General features: G+C 41.0%; 1 protein-coding gene across 1 annotated transcript; it reads right to left on the reverse strand.

Annotated features, from left to right (window-relative positions):
• Window positions 1–4,008: 4,008 nt before the first annotated feature.
• LOC121078883 (putative DBH-like monooxygenase protein 2) lies at window positions 4,009–20,411 on the reverse strand. The gene is made up of 13 exons (XM_040575540.1): window positions 20,135–20,411; window positions 17,581–17,727; window positions 16,456–16,617; window positions 15,870–15,953; window positions 14,065–14,232; window positions 12,992–13,094; window positions 11,726–11,892; window positions 9,197–9,288; window positions 6,763–6,859; window positions 6,510–6,569; window positions 5,493–5,623; window positions 5,110–5,224; window positions 4,009–4,388 (listed from the first exon to the last, which is right to left on the reverse strand). Exons 1-13 carry the CDS (start codon window positions 20,387–20,389, stop codon window positions 4,149–4,151), a joined length of 1,821 nt encoding a protein of 606 aa, XP_040431474.1. The 5' UTR covers window positions 20,390–20,411; the 3' UTR covers window positions 4,009–4,148.
• Window positions 20,412–26,289: the final 5,878 nt, after the last annotated feature.

The following is a 26,289-nucleotide window of genomic DNA, read 5'->3' on the forward strand; positions in this document are numbered from 1 at the left end:
CTTGCCATGACTTGACTACACTGTGAGTGAGAAGAAATATGATATATTCCCATAGGAATTTGAAGGGGAGGGGCTTTATTACTGTTATTATTTTTTAAGTGAGAATTGTGAGAATTAAGATAACGTTACTAAGAAGAACACAGTGATCTCACTAATATATTTTATTTGGGATACAGCTCTGGATGTCTGGATGATTCTCTTGGAATCTTTTGGAATCTGGGATTCTCCTCATGAGTTTGCCTTCAAAGCAAATCATTTTTTTTTCTGCCCGTGCTTCAGTTTTAGGTAAGATAATTACTAGCCATTTAATATTCATCAGCCCAATGAAGAAGGAATCCACACTGCTTAGTTATCCTTCTAACCACTCTGTTGCTTGCTTTTAAAGTCAAAAAGTGTTTTTACCTGGTATATTAATTATTGTCAAAATAAGCAAAGGCTCTGCCTTGGGGAGTGTAGGGAGAGAATTTGTTGGAAACTTCCAGTATGAAACTTGAAATCTGGAAGAGTCAATATGGTGACTAAAACCATAATTCTGAAATTTGTGCCAGAGGAGATGTTGACATGGAATATCTGTGTATACCTGACTTGTAGGATGAAATACATACCATACTCATAACCAAAAAATGACGCCACCAGAGAGCTACCATGGATAGAGATCTCTGAAGAGTTAAGGAATCAAACCAGCTAATGATAGCTGCTCCTGGTGATGACCAGTACTTCACCAAACTGTCTGAGCAAACCTGGGCAACTGACAGTAGCTTATATAATAACAAGACCTACATGATATAAAAAAGTGCACAAACCCATGATCCTTCCCCTATCAGCGTACACATCAGAGATTACATCAACCACAGTATGCACTCTCATAAAAAGAAAGTATTAATTATGATTCTTTCTGATGTCAACTTGAACTCTAGTTTTGGACGTGAGGAAGAGAGGACCTGATGGCAGGTTGTACCAGTATAAGAAGAGGGTCTTATAGGTAATCACATATGAATATATACCATGAAAAGGTTTCTTCTGGTAGTCTTGTTCTTGCCATGGCTGTAAATGAAAAACCAAGAAGAGGACTGTGAAAGACATGGTACAAAGAGAACGGAGCAAAGAGAGAGATTTGTTTACATGACAGGTTGTCACACAGCTTGTGAATTATGGTAAACTCTAGAAAAGTTACTAAACCAAGCAGAGGAAGTACGTGTTCTGATTTCTTGTGGTCTGGCCTGTTCTTCCTGTTCAGATTGGTTTGGCTGTGATGGAGCTAAGGTTTTTTGTAGCAACCTGTGTGATTCTGTGTTTCAGATTCGTGGCTAAAACACAAATTGGTGACACCCCAATGTTTTAGCCATATCTGAACAGTGCTTGCACAGCCTGAAGGCCTTCTCTGTTTCCCTCTGTGCCCTACAAGTGAGGAGTCTGTGGGTGGGCAAGAAACTGGGAGGGGGCACATCTGGAACAACTGACACAAACTGACCAAAGAGATATTCCATACCTTCTGATGCTGTGCTCAGCAATAAAACTTGGAGGGGGAAGTTCTTCCAAAGTAACTATGGCTTGGGGACTCGTTAGGCATCAGTCTGCTGGTGGAAGGTGGAGAGTGATTACCTTTGCATCACTTGTTTTTGTTGTTGTTGTTGCTGTTTTGTTTTGTTTTCCTTCATTTGTTTAACTGTTTTTGCCTTGGTCCACAAGTTTTTCTGACTTTTACCCTTCCTATTCTCTCCTCCATCCCACTGATGGGAGGAATGAGCAAGGATCTGTTGTGTGCTTAGGTGCTAGCTGGGTTTAACTGACCACAATTCCTTATGTGCTCTACTGCATTCCCTGTTTGCACTGTTATCATTTTATTTATTTATTTATTTTTCCTTTGAAGGACCTCTATTTTACTTGCAGCTGAAGAGCTTGTACTGTTTGAATGTCATCTGTGAACTTGACCTATCAGTAGAGAAAAATGGCTTCAGGAAATGTGGGTACAGTTCAGAGACCAATGGAACTTTGAACCAGAAAATTGAAAAACATTTAAAATTTATTCTTGATGTTTTCTTCTACTGCCAGTCATGTTCTCAGGAGCATAAATCTGTCCGAACCTACTGCAGATGCAATGGCACCTTGAAATACGGTTTACAGAAGTCAAAACGTGGTCAGGCCATTTTACATGATTTTGGGTTCCTATGCATGCTATCAAGCTATTGCGGTTTTCTCTAGGGCATCTCAGCATACACCTTCAGTCTACTGAAACTGAGGAGCTTAGCCTACTGAAACTGAGCATCTTACTGTTTGGCCATGAAATCTTTCAGATTCATTCATCTGTTGGTGCACTGAAAAAGTTAGTCTGCTTACTGTGAAGTCATTCATGTACGTGACTTCATGTTGAACTACCAGTGCCACCGTACAAATGAGTAGATGAGTAAGAAGTCATGCAAAGCAACCCAATGCATTTGACCTCCATCCTTTAGTTTGATGTGTTTCATTCTTCAGATGCTCATTTTCTCTTTAATGCATAAGCTCATGTAACATTTTTAAGAAACACGCAAGAAAAGACAAACCTTGAATAAAGTCAAATATTATGGCTGTATTGTTTTCTGTTTCATCTCTCTCTCTCTCTCTCTCTCTCTTTTTTTTTTTTTTTTTTTTTTTTTTTTTTTTTTTTAGGAACTAAAAACTGTGGGAAATTACTCACAGGAAAGGTGCTTTTGAAATTCTGCCTTACAAGGAGAAATATAATTGCATGTAAAAAGGGAAATTATTGTTAACAGAAAAAGATGGTTTAGAAGGATTTGGCAAATATATTATTATTCTGGTACACTTCACATCATGCTGTTAGACATCTTTATGGAAAATTTTTGACTGTAAAAGCTTCCAGCAGAACTCCAAGTTCAGTGTTGATACGCTACAGATACCACACTGCAGCAGGTCTCCCTTTGGTTTAAAATGATGTTTTTGTCTTCCATAGTAGAACATTTGAGTTGTTAATAAAAGGACTATGTTCTGGACGATGGTCTGTCCCAGGACATACTATGCAACAAAAACAAAACAACCTTTACTTCATATGGTTCAGAAGTCAGTTTCACCTCTTTTCCACTTAAACATTATATATAGAAAACTCTTCTTTTAGCCAAAATATTTCTACTGATAAAAGAACTTTTAGGAAAAACTAGAAATGAGAATATCTGCTTTTCACTTTTCCCAGTAATATATCAACTTTTTTTTCTTTCTTTTTTCTTTTTTTTCTTTTTTCTTTTTTCTTTTTTCTTTTTTCTTTTTTCTTTTTTTAATAATATTTTATATGAATATATTTTGGTTTGTAAAGAATATTTTCATGATATTTCTTTGAGGAGTCCCAGCCTGCTTTGTAGAATATCATGACAGGGTTGAAGTTGAAGTGCTAAATTTAATTGCAGAGTCACAGTTCCTTAGGTGTCACACTGTAAGAAAATATCTATGTACAGTTAGAAAGGAAAACAGGAAAACTTCAGCATGATAGATTAGCCATTACACTTGCATATATTTAATGTCAAGGCATGGGATTCTTGAGGTGTTCTATATCTTCACATTTTGATGATGTTTCAGGTCTATTATTCAATGAACACCCAGCCATTGCCTCATTATTACCTGGCAATCAATAGATAAATTCCCTGACGTGCAGTCATTGGAATACATACTTTATTGCTGGATATGGCACAACTAGCTTTAGATTCAAATATATTACTTGGATTATTAATTAAAATATTTTAATAACTAAGCAGCCTAGTTTTCTGTACTGACCTAAGTGCAGGTTGTGAGTATATAACTAGAGATTAGATAACAATTACTGAAATATCTGTGAGCAAATATACATCGTAACCCATCTATGAAAGCTCTGGATTTAATAATTAATCACCAGCTATTCAAGAAATGACATCATATTCCTGTCTTTACTGCATTATAGTACATTGTTTTTTTGATTTAGAACAAACTACAATAGAAAGTATTTTTCAGGAAAATAAAATAACTGTCAATACACACAGAACCTATTTCTTCCAAAGGGAGAGAATATTCTATTATTTAGGTATCTTCTCATGTTCACATTGGGGCTGGAATACTCTGATACCAGGTGGTCACTTGTAGTGACTTCTTCATCAGGCCAGTGATCTGTTCTAGTATTCTGCCCCTCACTTCCTATACTCAGAGGAAAAGATAATCCAAGCAAACAACAGCTGTGTGAGAAAAAGAAGAGGAAGTGAAAGAGTTTCTTTGGTGGTTGATGATTCAAAGTTGTGTACTGCGGTCAAACGAAGGTTTGCAGTAGCTCTCAGATCTGACAGTGTCAGTTTTGCAGAAATATTGTGACAGAGAGCCCGCTCTGGAATACGAATGTCTCTGATGAGACCACTCTCACTTTTCTGGATTTCCTGTGGATGGAAGGAAAGAGGCAAAATAAAATTACAGTTTGTCTAAATAGGTTGGGAGCCACAAGAATTCAGAGATAACACTGTAAGTTTTGGATATGTTTTAGTCAATTTTCTTGTTTCTTGTCTGGATGAGTAACTAGTCATCTCAGAAAAAGTCATGAGACAGAAGAGAAACCCTCTGAGACAGGAGAAGATGAATTTTACATCCTTTCTCAGTTTATGAGATTTTTTCCCCCTGATTTATCTGTAAGATCAGTAGGTATGAGGCTAACATGTAATTAGAGAAGTAAAGGCTAGGAAGCCATGTCCCATGAGATTGAGCTTTCTGGATCATCCTAACTGCCATGTTGCTTGAGGGATCTTCAGCACTACTTTATTGTTTATTGCATCAAAAATGCCCTTCTGTAGCATTACCTGTTAAGCACTGGTATATTACTGAGATGCAAAAGGTGTTTTTTTCTCTCTGAAGAATGTTTAACTTTTTTAGAACAATGGTAAATGATTATTAAACATCTCTTGGACAGTTGCTTGCAGTTGCAGCCTAAGAGATGGGCTTTCATAATTCAAGTACTCTCTTTCATTTATAATAGATAAGCTGTAGATAAGCTGGTATTTCTCATGGTGGTGTGTGTTGGCTCTGTATTTCAGCTGTGCTTAACTCTCAGAACCTCAGAGGTGACACCATTTTCCCAACCACAAGTTGTGCAGAAGGGGGACTTACATTAATGGTTTTAATCACAACTATTTGATCTGCCTCCTTGGCTGCTTTCTCCGCAGTTTTGACAGTTTCGTTATTCCAGTCAACAAAGTCCATGGCCATCATTCCTTCCACTGTACTGGGGAGAGAGTAAGGGGAAATGGGGAAGTAGAGAAGACAAGCAGTGAGGAGGAAGGAGGAAAAAAGAAAGGAAGGGGAAAAAGAAGAGATTTTTAAGGTGACGGAATTGATAAATTCCTGCAACAAGGGAATTCAACTAGACAGATCCAGATATGTGGGTATATCTTCCCTAAGACCATTTCATTTACATTCTCTTTTCCATTTACCATTCTTGATAGCTACATTTTGCTATGCTACATCCAGAAACATGCTGACTCAGGACTCACTCTGAGGCCTCCTGCTTGAGTACATGCGCAACATACAAAATGTCAGGGTAGCCCATACAGCTGGAGATGTTGTTACGAGGGTAGTAGAAGAGGAATGAGAGACACATCTCATTCATGGTGCTTGGCCCAGCCTGCAAAGACATAAGGATGACTCAGAGGCCTACTGAGATTCAAAGGGGAGACAGTCTCTCCTCAAGAAAGCACTCTTGTTTACAGGTCCTGCAGATCCTGTGTGGTGAATAAAGAAGAACCTGATTGTCTGTCAGTTAGAACCAAAGAATTCTCCCGGCAGTTCAATAAAGAGTCTGCTGCTCTGTAATTTTATAATTTAAATGTACTTGTTTTGTCTTTCAGGAAGACTATCGTATTTGTATTTCAATCTATGGGATCTTAAAGTCTGAAACTTTGCAAAGTTCTTCTGAAACATTAAGGGAAATATCTGATATATATATATATATATATGTAATATTTGATCTGCTCTGCATTGTATGTGCTCTAAAATAAGTCAGTTACGAAGCTAGAGTATGACAATAATTGCTTATGTGCTGTGTTGTGCAGAAATGTATAATTAAACTGGTGGTTGAGATCTGAACAAGAAGAGTTAAAAAGAATGACTTTATATTTTGAGAAGTCCAGATCAGATCCAGCTGCCAGATTAGTTCACTTTCTGTATTTGACCCAAACTGTCAACTAAATACAGTTGTTCAATGATTGAAAAACAACTCAGCTGCAAGTTTCTCTACTTGCATATGACTTTTTGGACAAGGGTTAGCTTGTATGGTATTAGGTGCAAGACATCTTTGGGATCTGCTCATAAGCCTAGAGTAGGAAGGTCTCAATGGTGAGCTACTCTCCAGCCACAGCACAACCTTGCAAGGCATGCCTCAGTATGTCTGATATTGTGTCTAGCACTAGAAGCATTTGACAGTGCCATATTTGCTTTGCCCAAAGGATTTTAATGGGACTAAACTAATTTTAAAAGCAGTGGAAAAATGGTAGGTAGAAAAACAAACTTACAAAAGTAATCCCTGACCGATCCAGTGTCTGAAAGTTACATTCGACCAGGATCTCATCCCCCTAGGGAACACAGTAGGTCATACCATCAGAGCTGTACAGTCAAACCACAGACAACAACCACATGCAGAAAAGAGGCCAAGGCCTGAAGTGGAATGAAGGACAGAATATGTCAACATATTCTAACATCTCTGACGCATGTCACCTCCCCAGCTTGCTCTCCCACAGCTACATTCCAGAAGAGGAATGAACGTACTGGTTTGATTACAAGGATTTCCTTCATGTCCCGAATCTCCTGCAAGGTGAAGTCATACTTGTTGTCCTCACAGATGATCCCCAGCTGTTTTCCATTCCTGGCAAATATGTATAAGGGGAGAGGGTTATAATGTTTGCAGAGGGGAGTGTGGAATAACTGATTCCCAGATGAAATAAATGGAGCCGAGGAAAATCCCATCCAGACATCATGCTTGATCTCTTTTTTACATAACTTACACAACACATTTTTAGTGATGGTCCCAAACACACACTTCAAAATCTTTTTTTTTTTCTTTCTAAAATTTTCTGGGATCCCAGAATTAAGAACTCCAATACCTGCACTACAAAACACCAAAAAGAAAGATTCTCTGACCCTAGCATAGTAGAGCTGGCAAGCTGTGTAGGCCCTCCCTTGCAGGTGCATCAAAAGTAAGTTAATCTGATATTTCTATACTGCTATTTTCATTTTTATTTGCTATTTCTACATTGCTTTTTGATACCGCTCTTTAGGTGGTCTTTGCTCACCTTGAGCATTGTTAATCCATCAACATTACAAGTCCTTATATCTTGCTGAGTACTTCTAAAATGCCAAGAAAGAAGATGCTTTGTCACATAACACAGTTTATGTGTATCATGTGACTTGCATAAAGAGAAGGAGCCCCAAACTACTGCTATCATTTGGAACAACATAGCTTTACCTTCCTCACATATACTTGCTATGGGTGCTTTGGCACGTAGGAATATTTTGAAACTAAACACCTAAAAAGGAGAGAGACCTGTGCCACCAAGGCCCTGAGTCAAAGGCTCCAGAAAAAAAGCCACCTTCCAGAGAGAAACTTTCAGCCAGGGACAACCACAGAAAGTCTCTAAATTGTTATCAAGGATAATCACAATCGGCTATATTTTACCAAGACCAACTTCCAAACAGGCTGAGGGCTCCACTAATTAGACAAATAACTAAGAACAACATAGTCATCCTACAGGGGAAATCCCAGAAAAGAATAATCACCCCCCACAGCTCACTGCAGCTGAATCAGATCTGTTCAGAAATTGTTTCAATTTGACTTGACTTTGTGGTTTGGAACTTGTGCTTGAGGTGACTTCAGGGCATGGTCCTAGCATGGTGAAATCTGTAAGAGTCTTTTCTCATATATATGTTCATCCTAAGTAAATTGAACAAATAGGAGAAGGGGTAATGGTTTTAAACTAAAAGAAGTTAGGTTTAGATTAGATATAAGGAAGAAATTATTCACTACAGGGGTGGTGAGGCACTGGAACAGGTTGCCCAGAGCAGTTGTTGAAGTCCAGTTTCTGGAAATGTTTACGGTCAGGTTGGATGGGGCTTTGAGCAGACTGGTCTAGTGGGAAGTGTCTCTGCCCATGGCAGGGGGGTTGGAACTGGATGATCTTTAGGGTCTCTTCCAACCCAAATTGTTCTATGATCCTATGAACTCTCTAGACAGAGGGGTCTGGGAATTTAGTGTGAGAGCACAGCCACATAAAGACCAAGCAATGCCAAAGTTTCTTGGCATTCCTGATGGGACCCACATTACACCCCAGATGCATCAGTGATGCTGTGTAGACAGTCAGAGAACCTCACCTCGAAGGTGTCACAGTGAGCACTCTAATATTATAATGTTGCTGGAACGTCTTGGGCTACACCCATATGGCTAAACAGCAGTTCTTGGGCTAAATAGAAAGGTCTAAGTGCCTGACTCCCTGTAAAGTCTGAAGTGTGATGCTTGGCTCATACTGGGTTGTTCTGAAATTAGAAACCTAAGGAAGAGAAAGTGTTCATACCTATGCTGCCAAGCACTTGGACCTCTGTTATGCCTTTTTGGCCTAAAGCACAACTCCCCCCCCGCTTCAGTTTATTTATAAATTTAAATTGGCAGAAGTAGTGTTCAAACACTATGCTGCAGACCATGATTTGCTATTTTCATAGGCTGAAAGTGAGAGTTCATGTCTCATGGCTTGGGGTGTGATCAGACAGTGCATAGGGGAGAAGAAATCTTTACAGTGGGAGGATGGTAAAGGAAACCAAACCCACTATAATTTTGCCTATACAGTCCATGGGAACTGGTACATGCAAACCACAGAAGTGCACCTATATAGCCTTGGGCTGAGTCTGGCAAGCAGGGCCAGACATGTCAGAGCACCTTGTTGCAGCTGACCAGTGTAGAAGAGCAGCAGTGCAGTGCTTGAACTCACTGCCTGGGGCTATTTTATTTGACAGCACATGCATTCCTAGTCTTTCACTCTTCACTGAACTGACCCATCTTTCTCTAAGAGCTAGCTGTTGGCACTACAGTTCAGACTCTATGGAGTCTCCTGCACTAACAGAATGGAAATGACCCCAGGAACAGGATTCTTGTCCACTCTGGCCGAAGAGTCAGTGACTGAGCCCATGGCAGGGGAAAGAATATGTCTCTTACCTGTACTGGGTAACCTTCACTCCTCTGCCAGCCAGGTGAGTGTGAAGCAAGTAGGCAAAGATGTGCAGATCTGGAACCGGTGTCCCATTCATCTGCAGTCCAAAAAAAGTGGGTCATGGCCTCACAGTCAGAGCTTAGCAATACACATTTAAGCCTGCCCATCAAGTCAAAAGCTTGACTGAACCTCTCTAAATGTCAATTTAACATTTTTTTAAAAAAACAAGTTTTAGCCTGTCTCCTCATGGAGGTTGTTACTGTTGAAAGGTTGTTCTGGTGAGCCTTTCTGAAAATTTCACTTTAGGTAGTTTGAAATAGGTGTCTGAGTCTGTGATTTCTCAGGCTGGGTACTGTAAGTATATTTTGCTCTCAGCTATTACAAGCTAAAAAAAAAAAAAAAAAAGACAAGATAGAAAAGAGGTAGTAAGTTAAACATGTAGATACCTGAACCCTAACAAAGACCAAGGAATGGAAAGAGAAACATCAAAAATCATAAGACTGAACAATCAATGGGCTATTAAAAGAATGACCAAAGTGTAAACGAGAAAAGGTTCAAAGAGAATCTTAATAATTGGTGAGAAGAAGAAAATCAAGGTTACCTCAGGGCTCATAAGAAGGAGTAAACCTCTTATAGGATGTTCATTTAAAATAGTAAAACTTTTAAAATTGTAAAAATGTAAAATCGCTCAATCAAATGTAAAATTTATGGGATGTTGTACGTGGATTGTGGGAATGTGCAAAATGCATTATGGGATGTTTAGGGAAAATATCAAAGGTAGGGAAATAGTAACAAACGTAGGACAACGGGGAGAGGAAGGAGAGAGTCCAAATGTACTTCAGCAGAGTTAAGGTCAGTGTACTAGTCTGGCCAAGCCTGGTACTTGACCTCTGCAGTCTATATATACTACCTTGTTACACTCTATTGCTAATTATTTTCTGTGTGAGTGTGCCTTCTGTACTACATATATGTAAGACTCAAGGTCCCCGCAAGACACTGCATAAAAGGTGCCTAGGTCTCGGCACAAATACTGGAAGGACTTACAGAGCGAACCAGAAATTGGAGTGACCCAGAAGTATGAGTACATGTGAGAGCTGCATGAGAGTATGTGCATGTTCCTTCCAATTCTTTACGTGCATTGAAAGGAGCGTGGCCAGCAGGTCAAGGGAGGTGATCCTCCGCCTCTACTCTACCCTTGTCAGGCCTCACCTGGAGTACTGTGTCCAGCTCTGGGCTCCCCACTACAAAAAAAGACAGGGATCTCCTGGAAAGAGTCCAGTGGAGGGCCACAAAGATGATATGGGGCCTGGAGCATCTTCCCTATGAAGAAAGGCTGAGAGACCTGCGTCTGTTCAGCCTGGAGAAGAGAAGACTGAGAGGGGAATCTCATCAATGTGTATAAATACCTGAGGGATTTGGCCAACCTCTTTTCAGTGGTTTGTGGGGATAGGACAAGGGGTAATGGCCACAAGATAGAGCACAGGAAGTTCCGCACCAACGTGCGAAAGAACTTCTTCACAGTGAGGGTGACGGAGCACTGGAACAGGCTGCCCAGGGAGGTTGTGGAGGCTCCTTCTCTGGAGATATTCAAGGCCTGTCTGGACGCCTACCTGGGCAGCCTGCTCTAAGGAACCTGCTTTGGCAGAGAGGTTGGACCCGATGATCTTTCGAGGTCCCTTCCAACCCCTTCAATTCTGTGATTCTGTGATTCCTCTAGTGAATTTTAACCTTGATTTGCCAGATAGGAGGAACGGGACTGGGTCATTTGTGTTGTCTGTGCTCTCAAGGGTACCCCCATGTCTGTGCTCACCCATGTGGCACCTGTAAAGGTACTGTACTCCTGTCCGTGTTGATCTGTCAGTGGCCAGCTGAGACCACTCTCTGGTCGTGTGTGTTTGGGTAGGTGGGGTGGAGTGGAGGATGTCTGTATCTTTGGAGTTTGCCCCCAGTCTCAGCACTGGCTGGGACTGGGAACAGTGAAAGGAGTATCTAGTAGTCCTGGAGGGGGTAAATCCCCTGGACCCTACAGTCCACTGGAGTTGACTGTTGTTAGCAACCCCATGGCAGTTTTTAGAAGGATGTGAGCTCTCTGCCCTAGAGGTATCTTCTTGACCTGAGAGATTGCACCACATCCTCCCAGCCCAGCACCTGCCTTCCTGCACCAGTACCACATACCTTGTGGTAGGACAAAGTTCTCACGTATGGTGGAACAGACTCCCTTGGGGGTCTTGGGAAGCTTTACATTCTTTGCTTACACACACACACACACCATTTACTTAGATGTTGTGAATGGGTACTTAAGCCATGATTTTGACATGCTTACACAGCTCTGCTAATGCTCTTGGGTCAAACCCTGGGTCTCTTCTGAGCAGTTTTGCTGGAAAAGTTATTCATTTTGCAATATGCAGAAATGGAAGGCAAGATGGCACCCTGCACCAAATGGCTTTTGGACGTGTCTAGAGCAAGACGAAAGACCAAAGTGAAAAAGATCAAGAAAACAAGAAGGATTTCTTATGTCTTTCCCCCACACTCACTTCATCAAACTGGCTTGAATTGCAAAGGCCGTAAGATCTGTAGGATTCTGCTCCAGGAGGAATGAAATGCACAGGGAAAGTGAAGATGCCTGTTTGCAGTATCCCCACATCGTACTTTCGTACCTCTGGTGTATAGTAGATTCGTACCCCTGAACTGTCGATCAAGCCTTTAAAATAAAAATAACCGCTCCTTCAGCAATGACTCCAGAAACATCTCTGGTTTACATGACCCATTTCCTTAGTTTTCCATCCATCCTGTGCATGTCTGAATCCTCACCTTTCCCAGCTCCCACGTCCACATCCCCAGTCCCCTCAATACCCAGATAGCCACTGCTTGACTGTCAGTACCCTGTACACATCAGTCTGTTCTGCTCACATCTGTACCTTGTTCTGTTCACAACTGTACCTTGAGTCACTTGTGTTCTGTGTTCTCCTTTACCTCTGCCCTCTTCCCACCCCTGGGCCTCCAGGCATGCCTTGTTGTCCTGACTCTGGATAATTTCCCATTCTTCTTCAAGAGGGAGCACTGGCTAGTTATCAGCAGAGGGGCCTGAAGCAACACCACCTAGAGTGTCTCATTCCCAATTACGGAACTGGAATAGGCACAGATTCACAGGAGGGCCTAAGCCCTCCACCCTACCTGCAGTGACACGATTCACTGTCATGTACAATCTCAAAGTCATGCAAGGTGCATAGTTGCACAAATCTTCACTCACAGTGTATCTCAGTCTGACCCTGCCTATAGGCTCAGGTGGTTTCTATCAAAACTTTAGTTTTGCCTACTGTAAAATGATAATAAATAACATGGTAGCATCCTTCATCACTTGTCATAGGGATTGAGTGCTGGAAGTCGTGGTAGAAGCCTGAGGTGATACTATTAGCCTCTCAGGACTTCATCCTGACCTGATATTCCTATTTCTGCTGTAGTCAGTCTGACACTTTTCACTCTGCTCCTCTTTCCCACAATGCCCACCTTTTCTTGATGTTCTTCCTAACACTCCCATGTACCGTACCTGCTAGTATGTACCAGCAGATAGATGTGCTTAGGTTTCTCTATAACAAGACTTGTCTAACCTAGGCAGGTATAACTTTAGAATTCTTCCTGAATGGGAGCCAGTTAAGTTTCCTCTTACTGTCTGAAGGTTGTACTGATCAATACATGGAAGGATTTCACACAGTAACTCTTTCCTAATTGGTATGTAGGTGAAGTCTGAGACTACCATCCTGCTGCTGTTCTTTGTCAGACAACTGCCCAACATTACCCACCTGATACTAAGTCAAAATTGCTGTAATGGATTTCCAGTCGGACATACTGAGGGTCCCAAGGTGTCCCAATGGAATATGCAGCATCATCTGGAAACTGATAAGACTTGTGGAGAAATAAAGATACATGAAGTAATTAGTAATTTTAACTCTTCTCTCTCTCTCTCTTTTTTTTTTTTTTTTTTTTTTTTTTTTTTTGACAGGGACAGAATATGGAAACTTAGAAAAATAAAGTTTTGATTTTCTTGCATCTGTGAATATTTTTTTAGACTTTGTTAAAAACCAAAATGTTGTCAAAAATTCTTCCTGTTCTATTTTTTTTTTTCTGAATTGAAACAAGGAAGAATTTTCAAAATTTATTTTTTCATTATCCTTTTGACTGGTTTTGTTTTTATTTTGTTACTATATCTTATAGGATATTTATATAAAGTATAAATTCTTGCATTGAATTTCACATCAGCATTGGAACTGCATAATTCGAAATCTAAATAAAATGAATGTGTTTTGTCTAAAATTCATCTCCTACATCTTTTCCTCCCCATGTACATCCATACCATAGAACTACAAAATACATTTTGCTCTGAGAAGTGAAGTAACCATCACAATATAGATGCTATAATTTGTGTAACCCTGACTATCAACTAAACCACTCATCCATGAGCACCAACTTCACCTAACTTTTAATTTTATTATGCTGAAAAACAAGTGGAGCCAGTAGGAATGAAGGCAGCGAGTAGGTACGCTCCTTTCTCTTATGCAAGATTAGTCCAAGGAGAGTTTTGTCACGTTAATGTCAACATTATCAAAAGGTCAGAATGAAAGCCTTACTATTTGACATATAATAACTGTTCAATGCCTGTATGATAATAACATGAACATACACTCCGCGTATCAACAGCTATGTAGAAATCAGCATCTTCAACTGATCCCACAGATGACTTGAGTGAGAACAGAACGAGAGTCCCCCAATTTGATTGGCTCTGCAGGACAGTGAGGTCTTACTGGATAAGCTGACAAGAGGGGTTAACACTATTCACAACAAGAAATAAGGAAGGGAACGGGCCCCACAGACTCACCTCTCCTCCAACAGCCCAGCCCACAACCACCTGAGAGCATAGGGCAAAATCTGGATTGGCTCCGTAGCAATCATCTATGCCACTTGGTAACACACTGGCATTGCCACAGGCATAAATCAGAATATGATGAACTAAAGTTATGTTGTGGGGTGTTATTACAGGTTCAAACTGTAAGCAAGAGAAAGAGACAAAAAAGAAGTTATTTTCAATCCTAATACATTTATTTCCCAAGGAACAAGGAAGAACAGCTAACCACAGCTTGAGTGAACAGATAATCAGATTCACAAGGTGAATGGCAAACTGGATGATGGTTTATCCACTAATTTCCATACGCACCCAGCAGAGTCCATTTTTTCCAATATTGAATTGCACCTTCCTCTAAAGCACGTTTCTTTAGTCAGAATTACAGGGATGTCTATTTGCCCTACTATATCGGGCAGTGTGATTCCAGACTACAAATATAACTAGTTTACCTCATGAACCACTTTATTGGCTGAATAGCAAGATAAAGAACCTTGACCTTGGATGCTTGATCTAGGTTCACTGTAACTTGCTGTCCCCTCAGTTGTGCCAGCACAACTATAATCAAGATATTTTAAAATAAATCTGCAAATAACCTGGATCTGTTTATGAATCATTGAAGTTTTACTAGTACCAGTGAGATCAGGCCTCAAAATCCTGATGTTACCACCAGAACTAACTAAAACTCCTGAGTTTGTTCTGTAGGCTTGTCTTTTTGTCTTTTAAATTCTTGCTTTTCCAGTCCATGTAAATTCTTCCTTCTGAAATTTTATGTCAATTCATTGGAACATCTCTTTTTTAAACCTTCAAAACCTGGAAAATTAAGAAGGGTTGTGTGACATTAAAGCAAAATTATCTCAATTTGAGAATTAAACTAGCTTTGGTAAGTTCATGTTTTTCCTTTCCTTTCCTTTCCTTTCCTTTCCTTTCCTTTTCCTTTCCTTTCCTTTCCTTTCCTTTCCTTTCCTTTCCTTTCCTTTCCTTTCCTTTCCTTTCCTTTCCTTTCCTTTCCTTTCCTTTGCCTTTCCTTTCCTTTTTTCCTTTCCTTTCCTTTCCTTTCCTTCCTTTCCTTTCCTTTCCTTCCCTGCCCTCCCCTCTCCTCCCCTCCCCTCCAACCCCTCCACCCCCTCCACCCCCTCCCCTGCCCTTCCCTCCTCTTCCCTCCCCTCCCCTTCCCTCCCCTCCCCTCCACCCCCTCCACCCCCCTCCCCTGCCCTTCCCTCCCCTGCCCTCCCCTCCCCTCCCCTCCCCTCTCTTCCCCTCCCCTCCCCTCCCCTCCCCTCCCCTCTCCTCCCTTCCCTTCCCTTCCCTTCCCTTCCCTCCCCTTCCCTCCCCTTCCCTCCCCTTCCCTCCCCTTTCCATATTCAATCTTTAAACTGCTTCAAGTGTTAATTTGCCTTTTATATAGATATGCTTAGAAATTTCCAAGAACAAAAGGAAAAGTCCTTGAATTCTTTTCAAATACAGAAAATTCTGCAGGCTCCTTTTGCTCTCAAAGATGCTGATAGGTAACATGGCCTGAGTTCATTACACTGAGAGACTTGTAGGAAGATTTCTTCGGGTGTGATGTACATAAAGATAATTCCAAGGTTAGAAATGAGGCGGAGAATATTTTTACACAATCCAGACAAATTCACTGGCTCATCCCAATGGCAGTGAAGGACACATGGAATGCTCCCAGATTTATGCTAAAAATGCTCTAAGGGACAGACTTGCAAGCATAATTGAAGGAACAAGTCTGTTCTGTCCTGTTTTTTCCCCAGCAAGACAGCCAACCAGTTTACCTTGTAGATGTGGTGTTTCTGCTTAACCATGGGCAGTGGGAGAAAGGTACAGGCATACTTGGTTTCTTCAACGGGAACAGCAAACTGGAAAAGAAGCAGACACACAAATCACCTGAAGATTCCTCTGGCAACACAATAACATGTGCAGGAAAGTGAAGAAGCCAAAAGGAGGCTGTGCAAGGAGAATGAAAAACAGAACTGGACTCTGTTCCTCCAGTCACGAGGGAGAGAAAGATGATGCAGTTAGCAAGAGACTGATGGGGTTTTGGTAGCAATGAGTGAAATGATTAAAGGTTCAAGAAGACAAGACTCCATTCTGGTGAAGAGAAAATACTTCGGTCAGCTCCAGCAGGTCTTAACAATTAACCTGTTCAATCAAAAATTTTTAATTCCTGTATGTCTAGAGTCTCAAGCACAGCACATACTTTTTTTTTTTTTTTTTTTTTTTTTTTTCTGAGTAAGTCTGTCCTCCTCTAACACATCCCAGGTAGTCTGCTCCAGGATTCCAGTTCAGCTATCCACATCTCTGAGCAAGCACAGCTTAGACATTGAGTCTGGGAGCTACTGTTTTTTGTCCAATACTTACGTTGTCCAGCCTCAGGTCATAGGTGAAGAATATTTTAGGGTCAGTTGAGTTGGATGGACTTCTGTATCTCATCAAGAAAAGAGATTTAGAAAATTTTTGGCCCTTAAAGAGTTGGACTGTATCATCAGTGCCAAATGCAGTAACGAGACGTGCTGTGTCCATCTGTAATGAGAGTGTTTCATTGGAAAATCTTAATTCCTTCCCATCAACGATAAATATGTCATTCACTCACATCATATGCATTATACCGCTGCAAACATATTAAAATCCAATACAATACTAACCATGTGCAGTTAAAAGTCACATGTATTATAAATGTGAATGTTTGGTACGTATGTTACACATGGGCAATCAAGCAATATATCAGAACACACAACAGAAAGTAACCACTGTAACACATAAACTTTGCCTTGTGCAGGCACAAAAACAATATACACATATATATGTGTGTATATATATATGTATATATACACATATATAAATATATACACACTTTTTTTTTTTCCTTACAAATAAAGGGTGCTGGCTTCAGAAATTTTTACTAAGAATTGCTACAAGACTTAACACAAAATGCTAAAAAAACTGTAGTACCATGATTCTCCATTAGCAGCTAACACTGAGCATACATTCCTGCCTGGATCTGCCCCACCATGTAAGAACAGCAGTAGCCTTGGAAGTCTGAACCTTCTTACCATTTAGAATGGGATCATATTTCTTCCAATTAGTGAAGGTAATTGGGAAGGTCTGTCACTTCAAAGGAATATAACTAATTTTTTGAGCATGTATTTGAACTCTGGAAAAATGTGGAATATACACCTACCTCTGGACAAACATTTTTGCGTAGACTAAACTTGTATTCAAGCTTAAGAAAACACTGAGACTTACATCATCACAATTCTTTGACGGAAAACATTGTAAGAAAATATAAAACACATCAATATCACGCCCTTGAAACGGGCATTATAAATGTGGCCATATGATCCTATATTTTTCTTCATATTCCTGTAACTTTACTGTTGTGAGAAAATCTTGTTATTTTCAGGTCCGATCCAGAGAAAATGGGACTACAGGGGGACATGAGAGCAATTTGGTTTGGTTTGTTGTTTGACCAGTCCCCTTCCTTACTGTGATATCCAGGTCATTTGAGTCACACGTCCGGAGGTGGCGCTTGAACAGCATGGTGGTGGAGGTCTCGTTCTCTGTTACTGACAGCAGTTGGTAGTCCTGGCTGTCATCTTCCTCAAGGGTTGCCTCATCTACCACATGAAAATCCTGGAAAAGGAAGAGTGGTAAAAGCCATAGAGAGGAGAGAATCCAGGAAGTCAAGTTTCTAATTACTGTTGGTGGCACCTGAATAATCTAAGTATTTCTTTCACCAAAAAATCTCCCCCACTTTCACTGCCAATTTCCACAAATAAATCAAAGATAACTCCCATCCAGTCCTGCTACATACAGCTTCTCAAGGGAAGAGCAGCCCCTGGTGTCCCATTGCCCAGAGGGTGGCCTGGACAGGATGAATCCTAGAGGATCTTCCCCACTCCCTGACAGAGGGAGTCTCCTCCTGCATACCAGGGTATTTTAGCACATTTGTCTAAGTTACACAGGAACTGGGAGGTAAAGTAAGCCCTGCTGAAAAACAGGGGTAGTTTAAATATGAAATATTTGGGGCATAGCAAAGCTTCTAAGATCATAATTTAAAGATAAGTATTTTGTAAGTGAAGTACTTCGAAATAGATATGTAAAATTAAATATACCTTAAGAAAGAGAAAAACAGTGAACAGCTGTAACAACAACAAACAGATATCCAACAACATTTTTTTGGCTAGTTTTTCCACCCATTGGTCATTATTCAGATAATGAGTTTGGCATGGTTGAAGTAAAAGGGAAGAGTAAAACAAAAACCAAGGATGCAAGAAAAAGGATTAAGGAAAGAACGCAAACAGAAAGCTCCACATAAACGCCATTTACGGTAACTAGCAAATTTTTCCTTAGTCTGTTCCATGGGTTCAGGAGAAATGACACACAGGCTACAACACATGTCGATTTTTGTGTTCAGTAATGTGCTTGCTTACTATAATGTCTCCAGATTTAAGTCATTGGGACATATTTTCTTATATGTAGTAAAGCTGATAAAAACTAGGATTTTCGTGGGACTGAAGTGATTTTCTAATTTAAACAAAGAATTCCAGCTACCAAGGCAGAGAAACACTGAAAATGTTAAATATTTAATCTGAATATTATGGAATGTTTAATATTAATAATTTTGAAACTGAATACTTCGATTTCTTATTTTAGGATGTACCTTTCAGGAGTTGTTAACTGCTTTCATTTTACCCTAAATTATTATTATTATTATTTTGTAATTACTCTTAAATAAAGTACAAGCAACAGTTTCTTCTAAGTTGACCGTATTATTTCCCCCATAGTTTCATTTACCCCTATAATTTATTGTGTCACAATCACAAAAAAGATTTGAAACTCAGTATTACAACAGCAGTTTGGCAAACAACTAGACTATGAGTGAAGCTAGCTACCTTACCTCCTCCAAAGTTCACTGACTTTAGAAAAGCGTAAAGACACATTTCATGCAAAATACATTTTACTGTTATGTGAATAGGGAAAATAAAATGTCTGAGCAAACTAAAACCACTTTGAATTGCAGATATTTAATCGGTGTGACCTTTTTCTTTTCCTGTGTCTGGATAATACTAAACTTTTTCTCTTTCAAACAAACAAACACACACTGTCCTTGTATTTAGTGCCCTAATGGGCATTTTTTTTTCATCTGCAGTTCAGCTGTCCTAACATCAGGCATCTAACCTTAGTTATTGCCTTTACAGTCAATGGAAAAAATCATCAAGCCCCAAGGGTGTCCTATCCTATTCCTAATGGAGCATTTAACACTGTCAGGAAGAAGCCACCTGTGGAGGTGAACACATCTCTCCACGTACTCCAGAAGAAACCCAGAAAGCTAGTTCAAACCAGATGACTGCCTCTCCAACAACTTTACTTTGGTAGGAGGACTCCCATTCACAGTACTCAAGTCAGAGCTAGGCTCCAAGGAGGTCTCTTTCACTTTGCAAAGCTAGACCACAATTCTGATAGACTTAGGCTATGAGCTCCTACGCAAAATCAAGACAACTGAATGCATAAATGGCAGAGAGATGTGAAAAGTTGTTCTCCTCCCTATCCGCTCAACATCTGTAGTAAGCAAACTATAAACTTTCATTTTCTTGAATTTTATTTAACCTTTGAAGAGGAAGGAAGTGATGAAAAACAGGAATTTCACATCAGAATCCTATCTGAAGTAACTCTCCCAGCAGCCTTTTCTAGTTTCATGGTAGGTGACTGCTTTGATCATATTGAATTGGTTCTAGCTGTGGTTTTGACTCAAAGATGGGATCAGTTTATTTGCCTAACAACAACAACTAGTGCCATCTGGCATATTATAGTGTATGTGAGGTAGCTGCATGGGGCTAGTAGCCATGATATAGGACCTGCAGAAGTCCTGGGACCTTTTGGACTCTTTCAGTTGGAGGCTAATATAGCATCTAAAATGGCCCCAGATATCTAGCTTTAGCTGGTTAAGCCCATATGCTGTCAAGACAACACACTGACAATATGGCCCTTGGCAAAGAGGGATGCAGAAGAAGACTTTTCAGAAGAGTTTTCAACTTACAGAGAAGTAGATGCTGCCGTTAGGGAAGACACCTCCAATCACAATGTCAGATCCAGGCAACTCTCCATGAGGGCTGAATCCAAACGCCACCCAGCCAGTTGTGCGAACCTGCAGGTCAAAAGTCATCATCTCCTGTTCATCATGGTCCCAACGAAGGTATACCATGTTTGAAGGATCCAGGTAGACAGAGAAACGTAAGAGTGGAGGTTCAGGCTGACCAGAACAAAACCATGTGAGGAACAAGAGGAAGAGCATGCCCTTTATTCTTGAGAAGAGAACAGACATTATCCACAGGACCGCTGCAATTTCTGTGTTCTGTTGTTATCCTGAGCAGCTATTCTGCTGTGAGGGGCCCATCTTATATGGAATTACATGAGGCTGGCCTGTTGCCAGAAAGGGGAACTGGAAACCAACTGTTTTATATCCAATTTAACATTTAAGAAAGATCAACACCTTACATAATATGTCCTGGCACCCTGCCTCTGTGAAACCATACTAGTCCATCCCCTGTACATATTACAACATTTTTAAGAGATCTTTTGTACCACACAGCCAAAAAAAGCAACGAAATGTTTTTGTTTTACCCAGTACTCCTTAGAATAGGTGAATGATGTCTCTTTTCCCAAAGGAAAAAGAGCTCTTCTGACTACCTGTCTTTCCTTGCAAATGCTGAAATGAACCCTGACTGTACCACCCTATTGCCTGGTGCAATAATTATTGGAAAGTTTGCCAGAAAAAGGCTGGTGAGCTTTAGTTCCTGGTTTATCAGAGGAAGCTATAGTGAAGCTACATAAACAGGGCTCCTGTGGTAGCAATCTGGACTGGAGCTATATGGACAAAAGGCCCTATCGCAGCACCATAGAATTGTTTGGGTTAAAAGCAACCTAAGGTCCCTTAAAGATCATCCAGTTCCAGCCTCCCTGCCATTGGTAGGGACATCTTCCACTAGATCAGACTCCTCAAAGCCCCATCTAACCTGAATACTTCCAGGGTGAAGAGTTACACAACTTCTCTGGGCAAACTGTCCCAGTTCCTCACCACCCTCATAGGGAAGAATTTCTTCTTTATATTTAATCTAAATATACTTCTTCAGTTTAAAAACATTACTGGTTACTTGTCCTATCGCTACACTCCTTTCATAGAGAGTCCTCCCCACCTTTCTTGTGAGCCCTCTTTAAGTACCGGAAGGCCACATAAGGCACCCCCAATAAGGTATCCCCAGAGACTTCTCTTCTCTAGGTTAAGCAACCCGAACTCTCTAAGCCTCTCTTCACAGGAGAGGTGCTCCAGCCCTCTTATCATCCTCATGGCCCTCCTCTTGACTTGCTCCAACAGGTCCATGTCCTTCTTGTGCTGGGGGCCCCAGAGCTGAACGCAGTACTCCAGGTGGGGTCTCATGAGAGCAGAGTAGAGGGGGAGAATCACCTCCCTCAACCTGCTGGGCATGTTTCTTTTGATGCAACCTAGGAAAAATTGGACTTCTGGGCTGCAAGAGTACATTGTTGGCTCATGTAGAGTTTTTTACCCACCAGAACTCCCAAGTCCTTCTCTACAGGACTTCTCTCAATCCATTCATCACCCAGTCTGTACTGATGCTTGGGATAGCCTTGGCCCAGGTGCAGGACATTGTATTTGGCTTTGTTGAACTTCATGAGATTCACATGGGCCCACTTTTCAAGCCTATCAAGGCCCCTCTGGATGGCATCCCTTCCCTTTGGAATATCAGCTGCAACATTCAGCTTGGTGTCATCTGAAAACTTGCTAAGATGCACTAAATCCTACTGTCCATGTCACTGATAGAGACATTAAACAGTACCAGTCCTAGTACAGACACCTGAGGGACACCACTTGTCAGAGGTCTTCACCTGCATATTGAACCATTGACTGCAGCTCTTTGAGTATAGCCCTCCAGCCAATACTTTATCCACTGAATAGTCCATCCATCAAATCCTTGTCTCTCCTATTTACAGTCAAGGATATTCTGTGGGACCATATCAAAAGCTTTGCACAAGTTAATGTAGATGACATCCATTGTTCTTGTCCACCAATGTTGTCATTCTGTCTTAGAAGGCCACCAAGTTAGTCAGACCTGACTGGCCCTTTGTGAAGCCATGTTGGCTGTCTCCAATCACCTCCCTGTCTTCCATATATCTTAACATGGTTTCCAGGAGGATTCAGAGTACTAATAAGAAAAACAAAGAGCCTCAGCAGGCTTCCAACCAGTTCTGCCAGGAATTGCCTTGTGAATCTCATCTACAATTTGCCCAGTTGCATAATGCACTACAAAACATAGCCTGGGGCTGTGGATTTTGAAGAAGGTTGTATTTCATTCTGACTTACTTGCTAGGAAAAAAAAAAGCCCATTTGTATTGTTCTGCTGAGACAAGTGCTTGCAGGAAAAATGAGTAACAGAGAAGGAGAGATATCTAATCTGATCTTCAGGGATAGGGTTTAAACAGATCACATTGCATAGAGATTTCTTAGATCTCCACTTACTTTGTTGACAGCCTTGCTGTAGGCAGCAAGTACATTTGTGGTTTCTTTTATGAATTATGTAGTACAATGCCAACATTTTAAAGCTTCTCTGCTCCAGAGAGGCCCAGCACACTGTTCTAGGGACACCAGCCAGGACTGAGGTCTGTGATAATGTATTAGGACAAAAGGCTAGGATATCACAGGGTGTCAAAACTGAGGGACTTCAGCCCTCATGTGGGGAGAACCCAAGACAAGAGTTAATGATGAAGAGGGAGGGAAAAAGGGAAGGGAATATACACAGGTACAATTAGGATGCTCTGCAGACCTGCTGGTGTGAGAAATTTTCATCATTGCTAGTTCTCTATTCTTCTAAGCAGAAAATCTCTTTTTTACATTGAGAGGAGTAAGATATTAGGGGATGCAACTGATACACTGCTCGAAGACATGGTTATCCCAGGATTACAAGGAGGGATGGCTTAGCTGTGTGACAAGGATTAGAATTGCATGGTTTCTTTGATGAAACAGGATGTGGTGTTTGCACACCACTACTAAGGGGCATGGGAGAGATATTCAGGAACAGTAAGATACCACAGATTAGCAGTGAGCCACATGCCAAAGATGATTATAAAATGACAGAGGAAAGAAGATAACCTTTCCTTTAGAAAACTAAGTGCTCATACAGAAACCAAGTGTGAAAAGAATGAGGAGGGTCAGAACCACAGGGCACAACAGTACTTCTGAGGATCTGCCTTATGTGGCAGATGGAGACACACAGAAAGAAGAGGAAGTGAGGTAGCACTGCATTTTCTGTTTGATATACATCATGCTCAATGTACAATAAGAATATTGACTGCAATGGGCAGGTCCTTAGAGGAAAGGGCCTTTTCCCCATGGTTCCTCTCAGGTTCCTCATGATTGCCCTGACATCTTGGGTCAGTGAAATCCCCATGTTCCTGAGTGGCTGCATCATTTCCAGTGTCTCTGCCTAAGCCTCATGCTAAGTTGTGGATGTTGCTCCATTCCCCAAAGCTTCTGATGGGAGAGGTGGGGAGGGAGACCTTTCCCCATTCGGAGGTAGACACATCTACTGACCTTTCCCCATTTGGAGGTAGACACATCTACTGTAGTGATAGTTGATTGATTCCTGTTAGCTCAATGTATAAAATGTTGACAACAGTGACTCATATACATATTCTTGGGGCAAATAAGATATACAATGACCTGGGTGATAAGAGAGCTGAGCACTAAACTCCTCAGAAAAGGGACCTGGCTTTCTTCTCCTGCCCTTGGCTCTGGAAGAACTGGACTGCTGCTTCTCAGCAGGGAGACAGGGTGAGGGTTCACCTTGCTGTTGTTCCCACCCAACGGCTTTTCTCCCTCAAGCTTTCCCCTTGACCCAGCTGCTGAGTCTTCCCTCTCCCCTGCCAGTACACAGGTTGCAGTTGACCTCTCCTCTGGCTGTTTGTAGAGAAATGCCTGACATGCCCCACCCTACACTAAAGTTCTTGATTTTTCCCGATGGTATAGAGAAGAGAATGTAACTATGGGAAGACAAATAGGTTGCTTAATTCACAATACAATTAAGCAAGCCATCACTGAGGATCCACTATTAGGTTTCCTTTAGAGAACATTAGGACTATGTGTAGTAGACTTTTTTTTTTTCTCTGGATGGCTTTTGCAGCTGCAGGGGTTGTGCAGGGTTCCACTAGTCCCATGACCTGTGGGGAAACAGAGCTGGGATGGGTAGTGGGTGTGGAAGAATAGGGAAGATCCTGACTGACAGGCAGTGGCTCAGTTCTCTGAGTGTGGATAAATTTACTACAGCTTGTAATGTAGGTATCATGTTACTGCTGAGATGCTCAGGAAAGCAGTTGCTTCACATTGTTGATAGCCATCTTGTCCCCTCTGGTCATCTCCAAAGGTAATGTCAGTAGGTCTTAGCATGGTGAGCACAGTAAAGAAACCAAATTGCTGTTCCTGCATATCCTGGTTGCATTGATTCAGTGAAACAATTACTAAACTCAGACCTCTTTTTTTTTTTTTCTTTCTTTGTGGTACAGATAATGTTCCACATAGCTCAGCTCTACCTGTATATAAAATAATGTGCTTTTCTTGTTATTTGAGTTGAGTTGTGGCCCTAAAATACTCTCTGTGCCCAGGCTTGGATACAATATTCTAGATCTAAAGGGAGACCTTATCACTGTCATCCTCTGTTCTATGAGATGTACTTGATGAGCTTATTACTTTTTTTATTGGGCATTAAAGACCCATTAGCAATGCCCTTAAAACAGAATACACGCAGCCTGTTGTAACGCTAGATGGCATCAGAACATTAGCGAAGGACCCCAAACGATCACACGGGCACCACCTCGTGAACGGCTGCGCCTCTGCGTTACTCCAGCTGGGGCTGCAGTGTTTCAGCATTGCCGCCGATGACAACTTTATCAACCCTGAATAAAAGAACCAACTTCAGGATCCAACACGAGTAAGAGAAGCGCACGGAAGTGAGGATCCGCACGGTTTGGTCTTGTCTGATCTTGGCTCTGGCAGTGACTATTTTTTTGACTTACAGCAATTACATGTAGACAGCCTCCTAGGAGGGGGCAGTGGGGTGCTTTTTTTTTTTTTTTTTTTTTTTTTGTTCTCCCTTCTTTTTTCTTCTTTTCCCAAAATGCACTAAATTCCAGAAAAGCAGCAGAGCCAAGGTGCATGTATTATCATTAGTTTTCACAGACATTTTCTAAATGAGGTTTCAGGGAGAGAAGGAATACACCTCACTTGTTCAATGAGCACCTATATTCTCACAGCTTGATTTCCTACAGATTTGTGTCCTACATCCTGTAAATACTGACTTTTGCAACAGTGCTGGTTCCTGCAACTTTTCTTAAACTCAGTGACATCAGTCTGCAGGTAGCTCAGACAGAGCAGGAGTCAGAGGAATGTTCTCAATATTTTGACTTTCCCTTTACAGCTCAAAGAACTGGATGCTACCTGTATCTGATGGATCTGATTTTTTTCTGCAGAAGATTGTAAAAGCAGTGATGATATCTGAGGACTAGCTCTTTCTACCAAGGCATTTCTATCTATTTCTGTCATCTCTGGAAAAAAAATAAAATAAATAAAAAATAAAAAGTCCAACAGTTATCTAAAAGAGGCCTTATTAGGAAATACTTGGAAGGTGAAATCACTGTGGAGGCTGAAGGAATTAAAAAATAACAGCAGGTCAGCAAAGAAGGGAAGACAAAATACAGAAGAGCCAGTTAGCTACAGTAAAATGCCATCCAGCTGCCTACTGTGAATAGGATAATCACACCGAATTTCAGTCTCTGGTGGCTTTGTCGCTTTTTTCTATATACTCTGAATGTCTTGAAAAAACACAAACATATGCCAAGAGAAGCAATATGATGCTGCTTACTACAAAAAGCTATTGAAATGTATTAATTGTGAAGAAACTGCAGCTCCAGCACATTAACCCATACATTAGACTGAGTCTGCAGCTTCATTATTACTAAACAATACTATCAAAAGCAGGTTGGTATAAATGACCCCAAAACCTTGTCTCTAAGGTAGAGCAGACAAATACACAAGTGCAAAATGGTGAGAAAACATATATTTTAACTTGGAGCAGCCTAAACAGTCATCAAGTGAACATACCACAACAGAGCTGGGGAATGAACAGC

This window comes from Cygnus olor, chromosome 1 (assembly GCF_009769625.2).
Source record: "Cygnus olor isolate bCygOlo1 chromosome 1, bCygOlo1.pri.v2, whole genome shotgun sequence".
Classification (NCBI taxonomy): Eukaryota; Metazoa; Chordata; class Aves; order Anseriformes; family Anatidae; genus Cygnus; species Cygnus olor.

Bases quoted from the DNA above. Each gene is read 5' to 3' on its own strand.
- LOC121078883 (XM_040575540.1), bottom strand. From the start codon at position 20,389: ATGCTCTTCCTCTTGTTCCTCACATGGTTTTGTTCTGGTCAGCCTGAA. The intron at 11,893-12,991 runs GTGGGTAATGTT...TTTATTTTAAAG, and splicing joins CAATTTTGACTTAGTATCAG to GCTTGATCGACAGTTCAGGG. The intron at 9,289-11,725 runs GTGAGTGTGGGG...TTTGGACTGCAG, and splicing joins ATTCAAGCCAGTTTGATGAA to ATGAATGGGACACCGGTTCC.